Source organism: Symphalangus syndactylus, chromosome 1, assembly GCF_028878055.3.
Source record: "Symphalangus syndactylus isolate Jambi chromosome 1, NHGRI_mSymSyn1-v2.1_pri, whole genome shotgun sequence".
In the NCBI taxonomy this organism is placed as follows: domain Eukaryota; kingdom Metazoa; phylum Chordata; class Mammalia; order Primates; family Hylobatidae; genus Symphalangus; species Symphalangus syndactylus.
The window spans coordinates 153,456,652-153,472,746 of record NC_072423.2 but is presented as its reverse complement, the minus strand read 5'-3'; the positions used below and the strand labels follow the sequence as shown (position 1 = coordinate 153,472,746).

At 42.1% G+C, this 16,095-nt stretch overlaps 1 protein-coding gene and 1 long non-coding RNA gene across 10 annotated transcripts in view; one reads left to right on the top strand and one right to left on the bottom strand.

Annotated features, from left to right (window-relative positions):
* Positions 1–16,095, bottom strand: part of LOC129487830 (uncharacterized) — a 93,226-nt gene that overhangs the window by 10,257 nt on the left and 66,874 nt on the right. Inside the window, exons 4-5 of the long non-coding RNA XR_008659474.2 lie at positions 1,330–1,491; positions 24–306 (exon numbers count right to left, since the gene is read on the bottom strand). This is a non-coding gene — a long non-coding RNA (uncharacterized lncRNA). The remainder of the gene's footprint in view (positions 1–23; positions 307–1,329; positions 1,492–16,095) is intronic.
* Positions 1–16,095, top strand: part of MCPH1 (microcephalin 1) — a 243,065-nt gene that overhangs the window by 224,794 nt on the left and 2,176 nt on the right. The window contains exon 14 of one of the 9 annotated variants that reach the window (XM_055289020.2): positions 164–900. The exons of the other annotated variants lie outside the window; for them this stretch is intronic. Within the exon in view, the coding sequence (XP_055144995.1) occupies positions 164–312 (149 nt within the window). The 3' untranslated portion in view covers positions 313–900. Of the gene's footprint in view, positions 1–163; positions 901–16,095 lie in introns of those variants that run through there. 9 annotated transcript variants of the gene reach the window in all.

Below are 16,095 nucleotides of genomic sequence, written 5' to 3'. Positions count from 1 at the left end.
AAGAAAGAATCATTTTTCAGTACCTTTATATTGTTTCTGTAGCTTAACAGTCTTGTTTTGCAGATGTCGTGAACTCACAGGGGTGGAGAACCAGGAGTCTTTTTTAGCCACTGGGAACCTCTCTGAGAAGTTTCTTTTCTTTCCGTTTCTTTCTTATTATTAGTATTTTTTGGCCAGAGGAGGGAAAGGAAGGTGGGCACTAAAACGACAGCTCTTCCCCTGACACTGCAGCATCCTGGCACCACAGTCCACCCGCAAGCCTTTTGTTCCCGCACGGTCTGTATCTCAAGACCAACAACTCCATATCTATGAAGATAAAAATTGTTAGTGATTATTTTACTTCTAAGAATTTCTTTCGACCTCAGCTCTGAGGTGACCCTCAGCTCGCCCGCCACCCCAGCTGCCCCACCTTGCTGGCATAGAACAGGGAGTGGAGGTGTCAAGTCACTAAACAGGGCCCAGCATACAAAATGTAAGCCACGCCTCACTCACTTGCTCCCTGGAGAATTTCATCTGCGCTGCGTTGCCTAATAACGGGGTTATCGGAAAGGTCATGATTACATTCCCTATTCATTCCCTGGAGTCTTTTTTCCCTGAAACTGTATTGTACTTGGGCCAAGATTCTTGATGAATCATTCAACCAGGAGAAATGAGGTTGTTGTTGGTTTTTTTTTTTTTTCTTTTTGAGAGAGCACATTTGTGGGTGGTTGAATATGGATAAAAATAAACAGGAAAACAAAAATCAAATTCCTGGCCCTAGGAAATGAGTTGTTACCTTTACCTGATATCGGTAATACATATTATATTTGAAAGCATTTGCTAATGGTTGCATTTTCCCCCTAACACTCCCATAACATATAATTCTCATTTTACAAGTCACGAAACGAAGATCCTGGGGTCTGAAGGAACTTGGCCGGGGTGAGGATGGCAAGCTCTTGGGTGGAGCTCTGAGCCCTGGCACTGTCCTCAAGGGTCTGTGACATTTGTGCTGTGGTCAGCTCTGTGCACTCTTCCCTCCCTGCTGCTGTCATCACGAAAGGCTGGCTTGGCCTTTCTCATAGGCGTATTTCCAATCTCAGGCACCCTTTTATTGTCTGGGCTCCATTCAAGTGATAAGACATACATATATGCTATTGTGGGAACATAATGTAATATTCTCAACAGCATTGCCAAAAAAAAAAAAGTTTAGCCTCCGCCTGATTTTAACTTATAAAGAAAATTTGGTTTGAACATGTCCCCATGTTGATGTTTTCAGGAAAAAGATCCCTGATAGCATGCAGGCCTTCTCATGCTGGCCTGGCTCATTCATCGTTTCCCCTAATGACTGACCAGAGAAATGCACGACGCTCCCATGGGGCCACTCGGGAGGCCTCAGGCCTTCGGGCTTCCTGATTCAATAGATACGTGAGGCTTGATCAGACTCACCACAGTCCACATTTCCATTGCCTCGATAAGGAACCAGTTGCAGAGAGGGGTGGCCATCTGCAGAAGCTGTGGAGAGTGGCAGAGAGGAGAGTGAGGACGGGGACTGCCCCCTTCCAGCCCCTCTCCTCCAAGGACAGCCTCATTTTATCCCCACCCAGGTTTCCACTCCCAGGAGCTCAGCAACCACTCAGAAAATGTTTGTAGAATTCGAAGACACAATTCAGACAATATGAAGAATTATTTTTCCTTTGAGTTGTCCTCAAAACAGATGAAATCTACCAGGATATAAATGAATGAGAACTAAAACTGGTGGGATTTGGTAATGTCAACATCTGATACGTTTAGGCATATATATCTATATCTATATCTATATCTATATCTATATCTATATCTATATCTATATATATCTCAGCCGGGCGCAGTGGCCCATGCCTGTAATCCCAGCACTTTAGGAGGCCGAGGCGGGTAGGTCGTTTGAGCCCAGCAGTTCGAGTCCAGCCTGGGCAACATGGTAAAATCTCCTCTGTACAAAAAAATACAATAATTAGCAAGCATGGTGGTGCAAGCCTATAGTTCCAGCTACATGGGAGGCTAAGGTGGGAGGATCACCTGAGCTCAGGGAGGTCAGTGCTGCAGTGAGCTGTGATCATGCCACTGTACTCCAGCCTGTGCAACAGAGTGAGAACCTGTCTAAAAATATATATATGTTTATATATAGATATATATTTATATAAACATTAGTGGGTTTTAAAAAAAAATTAACTGCTAGCTCCTAAAACAGTATTTTACCATTAGCTTTGGAAAGGTTTGCTCAGAAAATGAATTTCTAAGCACTCCCTTTATTGCATTTATTGGTCAAACTAATGGTCCTGGATGGTTATCTTTGAAACTTCCTAAACTGTTGCGTCCCCGTCATTAAATTTATGCCAATAGAACTAAACTCACTGGATGTGAATTGCATCAGAGATGTAAACGTTTAAAAGCATTATTAAGGCCGGTCGCAGTGGCTCACGCCTGTAATCCCAGCACTTTGGGAGGCCGAGGCGAGCAGATCACGAGGTCAGGAGATGGAGACCATCCTGGCTAACACAGTGAAACCCCGTCTCTACTAAAAATACAAAAAAATTAGCTGGGCGTAGTGGCGGGCACCTGTAGTCCCAGCTACTCGGGAGGCTGAGGCAGGAGAATGCGTGAACCTGGGAGGCAGAGCTTGCAGTGAGCTGAGATCGCGCCACTGCACTCCAGCCTGGGCGACAGGGCGAGACTCTGTCTCAAAAAAAAAACGCATATTAAAAGCAGACCAAAAAAATCCTAGAACACAGGAGTCAGTATTCAATTCAGAATAAGAAATATTGTAGACAAGGCAACTTTTTATGTCTATTAGAAATGTGGTAGTTGGTTTGAGAAGTGAAACCAGCCAGGTATATGCTGCTCCAAGCATTTTGGTTGTGGCAGGAAACCTTGAAGACTATTTTGCTGTACAAATTCACAAAGCCCCCCGCAAATACTCCCGTGCTTAGGGGTGAATGCTCAAGTGTGTCACAGCTGCCTTGCAGCTCTGAGGATCAGAAAGGTTAATGGACATAAAAGAAACTTCAAAGCTCAACCTCCTAATGGGAAGCTGCCCTGGGTTTTAGGCTGTCTTTGCTTATTGACCACCTTAATTTATGCTTTGGGTCACGACTGTAGGAGAGACTTTCCTGTGTGTGTGGAGTCTGCTGAACTTGCGTTCCTTTTTATTGTTGCATATTAGGCAGTCAGTGTTGAACCTTCAGTGACCTAAAGTGACAGAGCTCATGTTATGGGCTGAATTTTGTCTCCCCAGAATTCATAGCTTGAAGCCTTCCCGATCCTTAGAACATGATTGTGTCTGGAGCTAGGGCCTTTAAAGACATAAATAAGGTAACATGAGATCATAAGGCCCTAATCCAATATGACTGGTGTCCTTATATGAAGAGGAAGAGGCCAGGCATGGTGGCTCATGCCTATAATCCCAGCACTTTGGGAGGCCAGGGCCGGCAGATCACTTGAGGTCAGGAGTTTGGGACCAGCGTGTCCAACATGGTGAAACCCCATCTCTACTAAAAATGTAAAATTAGCTGGGCATGGTTGTGGGCACCTACAATCCCAGCTACTCGGGAGGCTGAGGCAGGAGAATCCCTTGAACCCGAGAGGCGGAGGTTGCAGTGAGCCATGATCCCACCACTGCACTCCAGCCTGTGCAACAGAGCAAAACTCCATCTAAAAATAAAAATAAAATAAAGGAACACAAAGAAACACCAAAGATGTGTTTGCACAGAGAAGAGTCCAAGTGAGCACACAGGGAGAAGGTGGCCGTCTGCAACCCGAGCCATCTCTCAGGAAGCCTCGGGAGAAACTAACCCCTGTGACACCCGGGTCTTGGACTTCCCGCCCTCCAGAACTGTGAAAAAATAAGTGTCTGCTGGTGAAGCCACCCACCCTGTGGCATTTTGTTACGGTAGCCTGAGCAAACTAGTTCAGCCCAAAATGAATTCTGAGATCACCTGTGGAAATCTGCTTTTAGACAGCAGGAAACTGAGGGCCTCTGAGTTTCTAGGCCAGAGTCATGCAGTGAATTACCAAAAGACCCAGAACCCCAGTCCCGGCCCCTGATTTTCAGTTTAGAATCTTTCTTGGTAAGAAGCAGGATCTTATGCTGCGCCCACCAAGTGGAATACACAGCCACTGACTGTCGTGGTCTCAGACTGTATACCACAGAACCTGGTGTTCCACAAACTTCCCCAGTTTGGAGCAAGAGAAAAAAAGTAGTTGGATGAAATGATCAGATTGTATTTTTTAATCAATTTTTCTTAAATGTTGGTGCTTGAAAATAAATGCATGGCAGTAAAGTAATGCTGAAGAACATAGGAGGAAAGAAATAAAAAAGACAGTATCAAATGTTAGCAAAATGGCAGCAAGGCAAATAAGAGGCTCACAATAGCAAAAAACTGAGTTCTTTGGCTGGGAAAAACTTATAAATAGTAAAAATCCTGACAATGTTGAAAAAGAAGGGAAGAGATAGGATTCCATGAGAAATACTAAGAATGAAATTGGAGCAGTCACTGCAGCTATTGTAAGGATATTTTAAAATCATAAGAGAGTGTGATGAACAATTTCATACCAATAAATGTGAAAACAGGTAAGATGGATAATTTTTAGAAAAATGTTACCAAAATTGATTCAAGAAATAGAAAATCTAAACAAGCTCAAGCGTTAAAAAAATTAAGTAGGTAAAATATGTATATCAGCTGGGCGCAGTGGCTCACGCCTGTAATCCCAATACTTTGGGAGGCTGAAGTGGACAGATCACTTGAGGTCAGGAACTAGAGACCAGCCTGACCAACACGGGGAAACCCTGTCTTTACTAAAAATACAAAATTAGCCAAGCATGGTAGTGCATGCCTGTGATCCCAGCTACTTGGGAGGCTGAGGCAGGAGAATCACTTGAACCTGGGAAGCGGAGGTTGCAGTGAGCCGAGATCGTGCCATTGCACTCTAGCCTGGGCAACTAGAGCAAAACTCTGTCCCAAAAAAAACAAAACAAACAAAAACGAAAAAAGCAATTATGTATCAACAAAAAAAAATTTTTAAGTAACAATTTTAATGGCAATCAAAAGTATTCCTCTCACCAGCCACTAAAAAGGCACCTGCACATGGGAATGGTAGCAAGATGACAGAAGAGGAAACTCTAAGCTCTCATCCACCACAGAAACCACTAAAACCAGGCAGAAGCTGTCTGCAACGATGCTGCAGGTGCTCTGAACAACCACCAAACGTATACAGCAACCAGGCAAATGCCTGATCGAGGAAAGCCATCTTCAAGTCCGCAGGAAAGTTTTGTGGCATATGGTGGCAACCCAGTTCCCAGTTCCCTTCCTCCAGCTGCAGGGAGCAGACCAGACATGATTTGTTCTAGTCTGGCTGGTTCATACCTGAAGGATTGATCGTCATCTCTGTCTCACATAACATGCAAGGTGGGCAAGAGGTGGCCATGGCTCATGAAAGCCACGGAGAGGCAATTAAGGTAAAAATAGATAAATTGGACTATATACAAATTAAAGACTTCAGTGCATCAAAGGATACCGTCAACAGAGTGAAAAGCAATCTATGGAATAGGGGAAAATATTTGCAAATAGCAGGTTAATCTTCACAATATATAAAGAACTCCTGCAACTCAACAACAAAAAAAAACCCGATTTCAAAGCAAGCAAAGAACTTGAATAAACATTTCTTCAAAAAAGATGATATAAATGTCCAATAGGCAAATGAAAAGGTGCTTAACATTACTAATCATTAGGAAAATGCAAATCAAAACCACAATGAGATAGCACCTCACACCCATTATGATTGCTACTATAAACAAACAACAACAACAACAAAAACAACAGAAAATAACAAGTGTTGGTAAGGATGTAGAAAATTGGAACCCTTGTGTCTGTCCTCAAGTAATGTTGAGAATGTAAGATATTGTTGCCACAATAGAAAACAGTGTGGCAGTTCATCAAAAAATGAAAAGTAGAATTACTGTGTGATCCAACAATTCCCCTTCTGGGTATATATCCAAAAAATTGAAAGGAGGATCTCAAAAGAATAATTGTACATCCACATTTATAGCAAAAGGCAGAAGCCCAAGTGTTCTTCAGTGGATGCATAATAAACAAAATGTGGTCTATCCATACAGTGGAATATTATTCACCCTTAAAAAGGAAGGAGATTCTGATACATGTAACGCTGTGGATGAACTTTGAAAACATCATGTTAAGTGAAATAAGCCAGAAACAAAAGGACAAATATCATATGACTATACTTATAAGAGGAACTTAGAATAGACCAAGTCACAGAGACAAAGTATAGTTGAGTTACCAAGGGTGGAGTAGGCAGGAAGGGAGCGGAGAATTATTGTTTAATGGCTACAGAGACTCAGTTTTGGATAATGAGAACATTCTAGAAATTAAATAGTAACGATGGCTACACAGGATTGCGAATGTACTTCATGCCACTGAAGTGGACACTTAAAACATAGCTAATATGGTAAATTTTATGTTATGTCTGTCAAACTTTTAAAGGCACCCTCCACAGATAGTTTTAGTAGTAAGTTTTACCAAACATTATAAAGTTTTACAGGAAAAAAAAAAGAAATCTATTCACCTCATTTTACAAGGCTAGCATGATCTTGACCTAATACTGGTTTAAAAAACTCATTTGTAAACAAGTACATAAAAATCTGAGGCTGAGTGCGGTGGCTCACACCTGTAATCCCAACACTTTGGAAGGCTGAGGCGGGCGGATCACAAGGTCAGCAGATCGAGACCATCCTGGCTAACACAGTGAAACCCCATCACTACTAAAAATACAAAAAATTAGCCGGGCGTGTTGGCACATGCCTGTAGTCCCAGCTACTCGGGAAGCTGAGGCAGCAGAACCGCTTAAACCTGGGAGAAAGAGGTTGCAGTGAGCCAAGATTGCGCCATTGCACTCCAGCCTAGGCAACAGAGTGAGACTCCATCTAAGAAGAAAGAAAAAAATTCCGAAATAAGATATTTCATAAGTCAAATCTGGCACACACATAACCAAGTGTGGTTTCACCTAAGAATGAAAGGATAAATGAAGAGCATTGTCTTTTTTCTAAACCATTAATTTTCTTAGCGGTGTTAAAAAGCAGTAGGGAAGATTCAATGCCCAGTAATGATTTAAAAAAAAAAACAAAAACTCTTCAGAAACCAGGAATAGATAACTTTCTTAACTATGGAGGTTATCTATAAAAAATGTACAACAAATACTGAATGGTGAAAACCTTAGTTTAAGGTTTAAATCAGTTATAAGACACACATGAATGCTATTACTCTTACTCTTCAACAGTGTTCTATGATTCCTAGTCAAGGGAATAAAATGAGAAAAAAAAGTGTAAGAATTATACAGGAAGGGACACATTTTGTTTGCATGTGATACAGTTGTCTAAATAGAAACATCAAAGAGAGTCAATAAACTGTTAAAACTCATTCAGCAAAATTACTCTTTATAAGATCCACTCACTGAAATCATTAGCATTTGTATACCCAATGATAAACAATTATAAAATGTAATAGAAAAAATAGTAAGTAATAGTGGATTCAAGGCGAGCCATGTAATACAGGCCAAACATTCCTAATTTTAATGTGAAATGCTCCAATATCCTAAACTTTTTGAGTGCCAACCGGTCAACACAAGTGGAAAATTCCACACCTGACCTCATGTGACAGGGCATAGTCAAAGCACAGGTGCACGACACAGTTGATTTAGTGTCCCCAAGGGGAAAAAAAATACCCACCCAGCCGCCCTCAACTGTAGTGTAACCTTTCCATGCACACCCAAATTCCCCCACACAAGCATGCCCACAACGCATAATAAAATGGCATGTGTGCAGGCTGGACGCACCCACTGCAATTTCCCCATGACACCTCATGTGGGGCCAAGAACTCCATTCATTACTCACTGTGGTTTTTTGCTTATTCTATGCAGTATCATGTAAAAGTATTACTGAAAATGTCAAAAAGGCCTGCAGATCCCCCTATGTGTAACAGTGATCAGAAAAAGAGGAAGAATTTATGTTTATCACTAGCACAAACAGTCAACTTGTTGAAGGAACTGAACAGCAGTATAAGTGTGAAACGTCTTACAGAAGATTATAGTGTTGGGATGACCATCATATATGACCTGAAGGAACAGAAGGATACACTTTTGAAGTTCTATGCTGAATGTGATGAGCAGAAGTTAATGAAAAATAGAAAAACTCTATGTAAAGCTAAAAATGAAGATGTCAATCGTGTACTGAAAAACTAGATCTGAAGGCATCACAGTGAACCCGTGCCACTCAGTGGTATGCTGATCATGAAACAAGCGAAGATCTATCCCGAAGAACCGAAAATTGAAGGGAAATGTGAATATTCAACAGACTGGTTGCAGAAATTTAAGAAATGACATGGAATTCGAGTTTTAAAGCATGCAGATCACAAGGCAGCATCAAAACTCATTGACGAGTTTGCCAAGATTATCGCTGATGAAAATCTGATGCCAGAACTAGTCTGTATTGCTGATGAGACATGACCATTTGGGTGCTATTGCCCCAGAAAGATGCTGACTACAGCTGATGGGACAGCCCCTACAGGAAGTAAGGATGCCAAGGACAGAATGACTGTGCAGTGCTGTGCAAATGCAGCAAGCACGCCTAAGTGTAAACTTGCTCTCATGCGCAAAAGCTTTTGTCCGTGCTGTTTTCAGGAGTAAATTTCTTACCAGTCCATTATTATGCTAACAAAAAGGCGTAGATCACCAGGGACATCTTTTCTGACCGGTTTTACAAACATTTTGTACAGGCCTCTTGTGCTTGCTGCAGGAGAGTTGGACCGGATGATGACAGCAAGATTTTCTTATGCCTTGACTACTGTTCTGCTCATCCTCCAGCTGAAATTCTCATCAAAGATAATATTGATGCTGTGTACTTTCCTCCAAACGTGACTTCACTAGTTCAGCCATGTAACCAGGTATCTTTAGATGCATGGAAAGTAAATATAAAAACACTTTCTTGAATTGCACGCTCGCAGCAGTGAACGGAGGTGTAGGTGCAGAAGATTTTCAGGAGTTGAGCATGAAGGATGCTACATATGCTGTTGCCAACGCTTGCAACACAGTGACTAAAGACACAGCTGTGCGTGCCTGGCGTGACCTCTGGCCTACGACTGTGTTCAGTGATGATGATGAACAAGGTGGTGATTTAGAAGAATTCAGCTTGTCAAGTGAGAAGAAAAGGATGTCTGACCTCCTTACCTATGGAAAAAATATACCTTCAGAGTTCATCAGTCAGCTGGAAGAAGTAGACACTAATGTCGTTTTTAACATTGATAATGAGGCTCCAGTTGTTCATTTCAGTGACTGATGGGTAAATAGCCAGAATGGTTCTGAATCAAGGTGTTCATGATGATACCAACTGTGAAGATGACGTTAACACTGCAGAAAAAGCACCCGTGGACAGCGTGGAGCACGTGTGATGGGTTAACTGAGGCCTAGAGCAGTGTGCATTCACAACAGAACAAGAAATCATGTCAGCTTATAAAATCAAAGAGAGACTCTTAAGACAAAAAAGAAAGAAAAAAAATTAGCCAGGCATGGTGACACATGACTATAGTCCCAGCTGCGTGGGAGGCCGAAGTAAGAGTCTTGCCTGAGCCCAGGAGTTAGAGGCTGCAGTGAGCCGTGATCATGCCACTGCACACCAGCCTGGGATACAGAGCGAGGCCCTGTCTCAAAAAAAACAAAAAAACTAAGTAAATATTTTGTGCATGAAACAAAGTTTGTGTACACTGAACCAACAGAAAGCAGCTGTCGATTCTAAGACCATTGTTAGTGAGGCGGATACCATTAAAAATTCTACGACCATTGTTAGCGGGGCAGATACCATTAAAAAGCCACCCAGCGACCACAGTGAAACCCCGTCTCTACTAAAAATACAAAAAATTAGCCGGGCATGGTGGCGGGCGCCTGTAGTCCCAGCTACTTGGAGAGGCTGAGGCAGGAGAATGGCGTGAACCCAGGAGGCGGAGCTTGCAGTGAGCCGAGATTGCGCCACTGCACTCCAGCCTGGGCAACAGAGCGAGACTCCGTCTCAAAAAAAAAAAAAAAAAAAAAAGCCACCCAGTAGAATGCCTCCTTGGCTCCAGAGGACCCGCTTCCTGGGCCAGTAACTGCTTCTCATGTTCCTTCTCACCTAAAATGTAAAATGCAGTGTCCCATAACCTTTGAATCAAAGCACAGCTTGGTTGGGAGACCAGAGGCCTGCTGTTGTTTGTTGTTGCTGCTGTTGTTCAACAGCTCTGGCTGCTTAGCTCCCCTGAGCACATCAGTCTTCACTGTGTTAATGGCATGTCTTATTTTTTACTGTTAAGTACCTATGTGTGAATAAGTGTAATGAAATGATTGCTTGTTGGTAGTGTATAAATTCAGAGTCAGGGCCAGGCACAGTGGCTCATGCCTGTAATCCCAGCACTTTGGGAGGCGAAGGCAGGCAGATTACTTGAGACCAGGAGTTCAACACCAGCCTGGCCAACATGGCAAAACCCCATCTCTACTAAAATTACAAAAATTAGCCAGGCATGATGGCACATGCATGTAGTCCCAGCTACTTCGGAGGCTAAGGCAGGAGAATCGCTTAAGCCCAGGAGGTGGAGGTTGCAGTGAGCCAAGATTGCACCACTGCACTCCAGCCTGGGCGACAGAGAGACTGTCTCAAAAAAAAAAAAAAAAAAAAATCAGTCAGGAATGAGGGTGATGCCACACAACCACTGATTGTCCACATGGGGGTACGGGCTGAGATAGTGACACATCTGCTATCTGATGGTTACATGTACACAAACTTTGTTTCATGCACAAAATTTATTTGTTTATTTTTTGAAACAGAGTTTGGCTCTGTTGCCCAGGCTGGTGTACAGTGCTGTGATCATAGCTCATTGCAGCATTTAACTCCTGGCCTCAAGCAATCTTCCCACCTCAGCCTCCTGTGTAGCTGGGACTGCAGTCATGCTGTCACACCTGGCAATCACACCAGTCTGTGCACAGAATTATTTAAAACATTGTATAAAATTACCTCTAGGCTATTGCAGATGAAACATAAATGAATTTTCGTTTTAGACTCTGGTCCTATCTTCAAGATCTTTCATTGTCCATTCCAAAAATGCCCTCCCCCCCGCAAAAAAAAAAATCTGGAATTCAAAACATTTCTGGTCTCGAGCATTTTGGAAGAGGGACACACCACCTGTAATATCCTTTTACACATTTCCTTGATGGGAAACAGAAGTCGGTTTGGTAAGAGTCACACATAAACGGCAGACTTTCTTGTCTGTGACACATTCTTAGGATGTCCTAGAGAAGTACCAGCGATGTGAATGTCTCCAGTCAAATATCAGAGCAGAAAAAATATGTTTGAGAACTGCTGTATTATGAGACTGAGCTACTTTCTTGAAATAACCACATGGTATCAGGTCATTCATTCATTTACCCAGTAGATATTTGCTACACACTTGTCATATGCCGAGCATACTCTAGGTACTGCAGGTACAGCAACTGACAGGAATGTATAGCCTTTGCCCTTGTGGGACTTAACATTTAAGGGAGAAGACAGGCAACAGTTTCTTTAAAAATCCTTATGGTGGTAAATGCAATGAAGAAAACAGGGTGAGTATGGAGAGTAGGAGTGAGGTAGACCCCTTGCAGATGAGTGGCATTTGAGCTGGGGCCCAGATGACGAAGAGAAGGATGGACTCTTGTAGGTCTATTGGACTGGCCCTTCCAGGAACGGTAGGGGCTGAGAGGTCAGGAGAAGCGGTAAGTTTAGCGTGGCTGAAATGAAGGGAGAGAAGACAAAGCGATAGGAAATGAAGCTGGAGAAGCAGGCAGCTTCAGGCTGGACCATTCCAGACCACTGACACCTTAACAGACAACAGCAAGAAGTTTGGGTTTTGTTCTAAGAATAAATGGAAGTCGCAGAAGGATTTTAAGTGGGAGGAATTGACTATGGTGTATGTTTGTTTACTCTGTTTTTTTTTTTTTTTTTTTTCCGAGACGGAGTCCCCCTCTGTCGCCCAGGCTGGAGTGCAGTGGCACATTCTCGGCTCACTGCAAGCTCCGCCTCCCGGGTTCACGCCATTCTCCTGCCTCAGCCTCTCCGAGTAGCTGGGACTACAGGCGCCCGCCACCACGCCCGGCTAACTTTTTGTATTTTTAGTAGAGACAGGGTTTCACCGTGGTCTCGATCTCCTGACCTCGTGATCCGCCCACCTCGGCCTCCCAAAGTGCTGGGATTACAAGCGTGAGCCACCGCGCCCGGCCTGTTTACTCTGTTTGTGTTTGTTTTTGTTTTAATGGATACAGAGTCTCCCAATGTTGCCCAGGCTGGTTTTGAACTCCTGGGCTCAAGGGATCCTCCTAACTCGGCCTTTGAAGGTGCTGACACATGTTTTTTAATGGAAGCAGAGAAAGCAATCTTGGACCTTTGCAGTGGTTCAGGTGATTAGTGATGGGGGTTAGGACCAGGGACGTATCGATGGAGGTGTTGTGAAGTTGTCAGATTTTAAATATACATTTCACAGCCTGTTGCACTTGCCGATAGATTGGATGTGGCATATTAGAGAAAGAAGAATCGAAAGTGGTACCTAGTCTTGTGTTCTGAGCTTCCAGAATGAGGCATCTAGAAGCCAGGACCTGGGAGAAGCACAGAAGGAGCGGTGGTTTATTCAGTCTGCAGAAGCAGTGCCTACAGGACCGCTGTGTGAAAGAGGAGAGATGTGATATGAGCAGATGAAAATCACACAGCAGGCAGCTCTGGGCTCATTATGAGAAACGACTCTAGGAATATTTGTAACCTGCTGGGCTCTACTGCCAAGGGCTGCCTTAAGCCATGAAGCCGCAGAGGCTGGGTGACCACCGTCCCACAGTGAGGGAGCTGGGCAATTCCTTACCAGAGTGGATATCTGGCTAGATCTCCTAGCCCTAACATGCTTACTTTTTTTGATAAGCAAAGATAAAGCTCACATGGGTCCTGTGTGCTCTTGAACTTCTGCACATGGTACCATTAACCACGGATGCTGGCAATCACAGTTTTAGTTAAATAAAGTGACTTGCCCACCCTACTATAAAAAATTAATTTTGGCAGCATGTTGATTCTGTATCCTAACCATAAGACCACAAAGAGGCATGGCTAGTAAACTTCAGCTTGTGCATAAATGCCTGCCAAGACCTGCTAAATACTGTTGCATAAATAAATAAATAAATAAATACCTCTTTTTTTTTTTAAATTTAAATTTCACGGAGCTGCTCAAGGGCAATTCAGCTTCCTATTCATCTCTGTCTCCACCGGCCAGGACTGGCATTACTCTAACATCTGTCCTATGGCCACATCTTATGGGATGTTTGAGGATTATTCCTATGAAGTGACATTGGAATTTGGGGATGTGGCTATCATCTTCAGATACCAAATAAACTTGGATAGAAATCATTTTTCCTGTGTGTGTTTACAGTTAGGAACGTGGGGCTGTGAGGGGCTCCCTGGACATGACCCTGGAGCTGTTGGCCCTTGTTCAGTGGTCAGATGAGCTTCAGACCTCCCAGAGTGCAGTCCACACACTGAGTCACAGCCCCATGCGCACCTCAACGCCACTGCTCAGAAGTCCAGTATAATTCCTCAGGCAGCACGTCCTAGAGCAGGCCATGAGAGGTGTAAGGTATAGACTTTGTTGTGAGGTTACATGTAGGCTTCTGTTTTATCTTGTCTCTGTTTAAAGATTGATAGTTCTGGCAGCCTTTATCCCCACCATAATAAATACGTGGATGGAAGGATACACGCGTGGATGGGTGGATGGGTGGATGGACGGATGGCTAGATGGGCACATGGGTAGATGGGTAGATGGGTGGATGGAGTGATATTTAATTTCATAGTCAAAGAACTCAAACAGTAGAGAAGTACACAGGGTCCCCCAGTCTTACAACCCTTCCTTAAAGTAACTACAATAAAGATAGAAGTGTATCTTCTAGATTTCTTTTAAAAACATATTTATGAATGTAAACATATTATGGTCAGGTCCAGTGACTCACATCTATAATCCTAACACTTTGGGAGGCCAAGGTGAGTGGATTGCTTAATGCCGGGAGTTTGAGACCAGCCTTGGCAACATAGAAAGACCCTGTCCCTACAAAAAAATTTTAAAAGTACCCTGGTGTCGTGGCACCTGCCTGTAGTCCTAGCTACTCAGGAGGCCAAGGTGGGAGGATCACTTGAGGACAGGAATTCCAGGCTGCAGTGAGCCATGATCATACCACTGCACTCAAGTCTGGGCAATGGATCAAAATCCCATCTCTTTTTAAAAAAAAAAAAAAAAAAAGCATATTTACATAGAAATAAATGTATATAAACATAGATACTGTTTAGGGATTTGTTTTTATATATATTGGAGAATCACACATTTTTTCAGGAGCTTTTATTTAACCCTATGTCTAGAAGATCCTTCCAGCTTAACACATATACAGCTACTTCGTTCTTTTTAACTATTGGGAGGTACTGTAATTAATTTATGTGCTTTCTGTTATTTTTATTGTTCTGCTATTGTATTTATTTATTTATTTTAGAAACAGGATGTCACTGTGTTGCCCAGGCTGACCTCAAACTCCTGGACTCAAGCAGTCCTCCCACCTCAGCCTCCCAACTAACTAGGTGGGACTACAGGCATGAACGCTGCAATACGGCTGGCTTCTGCTGTTTTAAACTCGTGTGTGTGTGTGTGTGTGTGTGTGTGTGTGTGTGTGTGTGTGTGTGTGTGTGCGTTTTCTAATTGAACAACCTGAATTCAATTTTAAGAGATTTTCTTGAGCTGTAATTATTCTAGTCCAAACCCAGGCTCATGAAGATTTCTGTAAAATAGATTCAAAGCAGTGAAATTACTGTGCCCTAGGATATGTGTACTTAAATTCTGATACACAAGGCTGTACCAATTTGCACTATTACTAACAGTATATAAAGCCTATTTCCTATGTCCTATAAAATCCCATGTCCAGTACTGGACATAACCCATATTTTCAATATTGGGTGATCCAATTAGTTAAAAAAATAGATCTCATTAATTTGTGGTTCCCTGATTACTAAATTACTCATGAGTCTGAATATCTTAGATAAGGAGATTTATCATTCGTGAATTGCCTGTCCTGATCCCTTACCTGTTTTGAAATTGGGTTATTTATATTTTTCACACTGTTTTACAGCAATACTTACATAATACGGACATTAAACTTTTGTTGTAAGTGTTATAAAATTCTGTCTCTTTAACTGAACTTATGGTGTCTTAAGTATTACCAAGTTTTCAATTTTTAACTGTTATTTTTTATAAAATTAAACACCTCTTTTCCTCCATGGCACCTACCCTTTGTGGTTTTGCTTAGAAAGGCCTTCCTCACCCTCTGAGCTTTAAAAATAATCTCATATTCTCCTATTTATAGTTTTAAAAAATATTTAGACCTTTAATGCATCTGCACTTCACTTACTGTATAATGTGAGGGGAGCATGTTGTTTTTAATAACTAATTTATTGACACTAACTTATAATGCCCCCTGTGAGTCATCTCTTACATTCCCACATGGTATGGGTGTGTTTCTGGTTATTCTCGTCCATTGATCTGTTTGTCTGTTCTGAGTGCCAACCTCTATTTTACTGCTGTAATTGTACAGACTGTTTTGATATCTGGTATGTCAAATTTTTTCTCATTATTTCTCTTTTTTAAAATCATCTTCCTATGCATTTTTTTCTTTCCTATAAACTTTAGAATAAACATGTCCTTTTCTTTTTTAAAAGTTTGAAATTTTTGGATTATATAGAATTTTTAGATGAATTTGGAAAGAGCATCATTTTTTCTGCTTTTTTTATGATTTTTTCAAAACTGACATCTAGTCAGAAAACTAAGTGTAAAAATTGAATCCATAGAGTTTTTACAACCTGGAAGAAAATACAAATGTGGCTGAATGACTTTATAACCTGAGTATCGGAAAAGGCTTCCACCTACCTATGACTCAAAAGCCAGATGCAACAAGACAAAGTGTTGATATAATTTGAATACATAAGAAATTAAAACTTATACA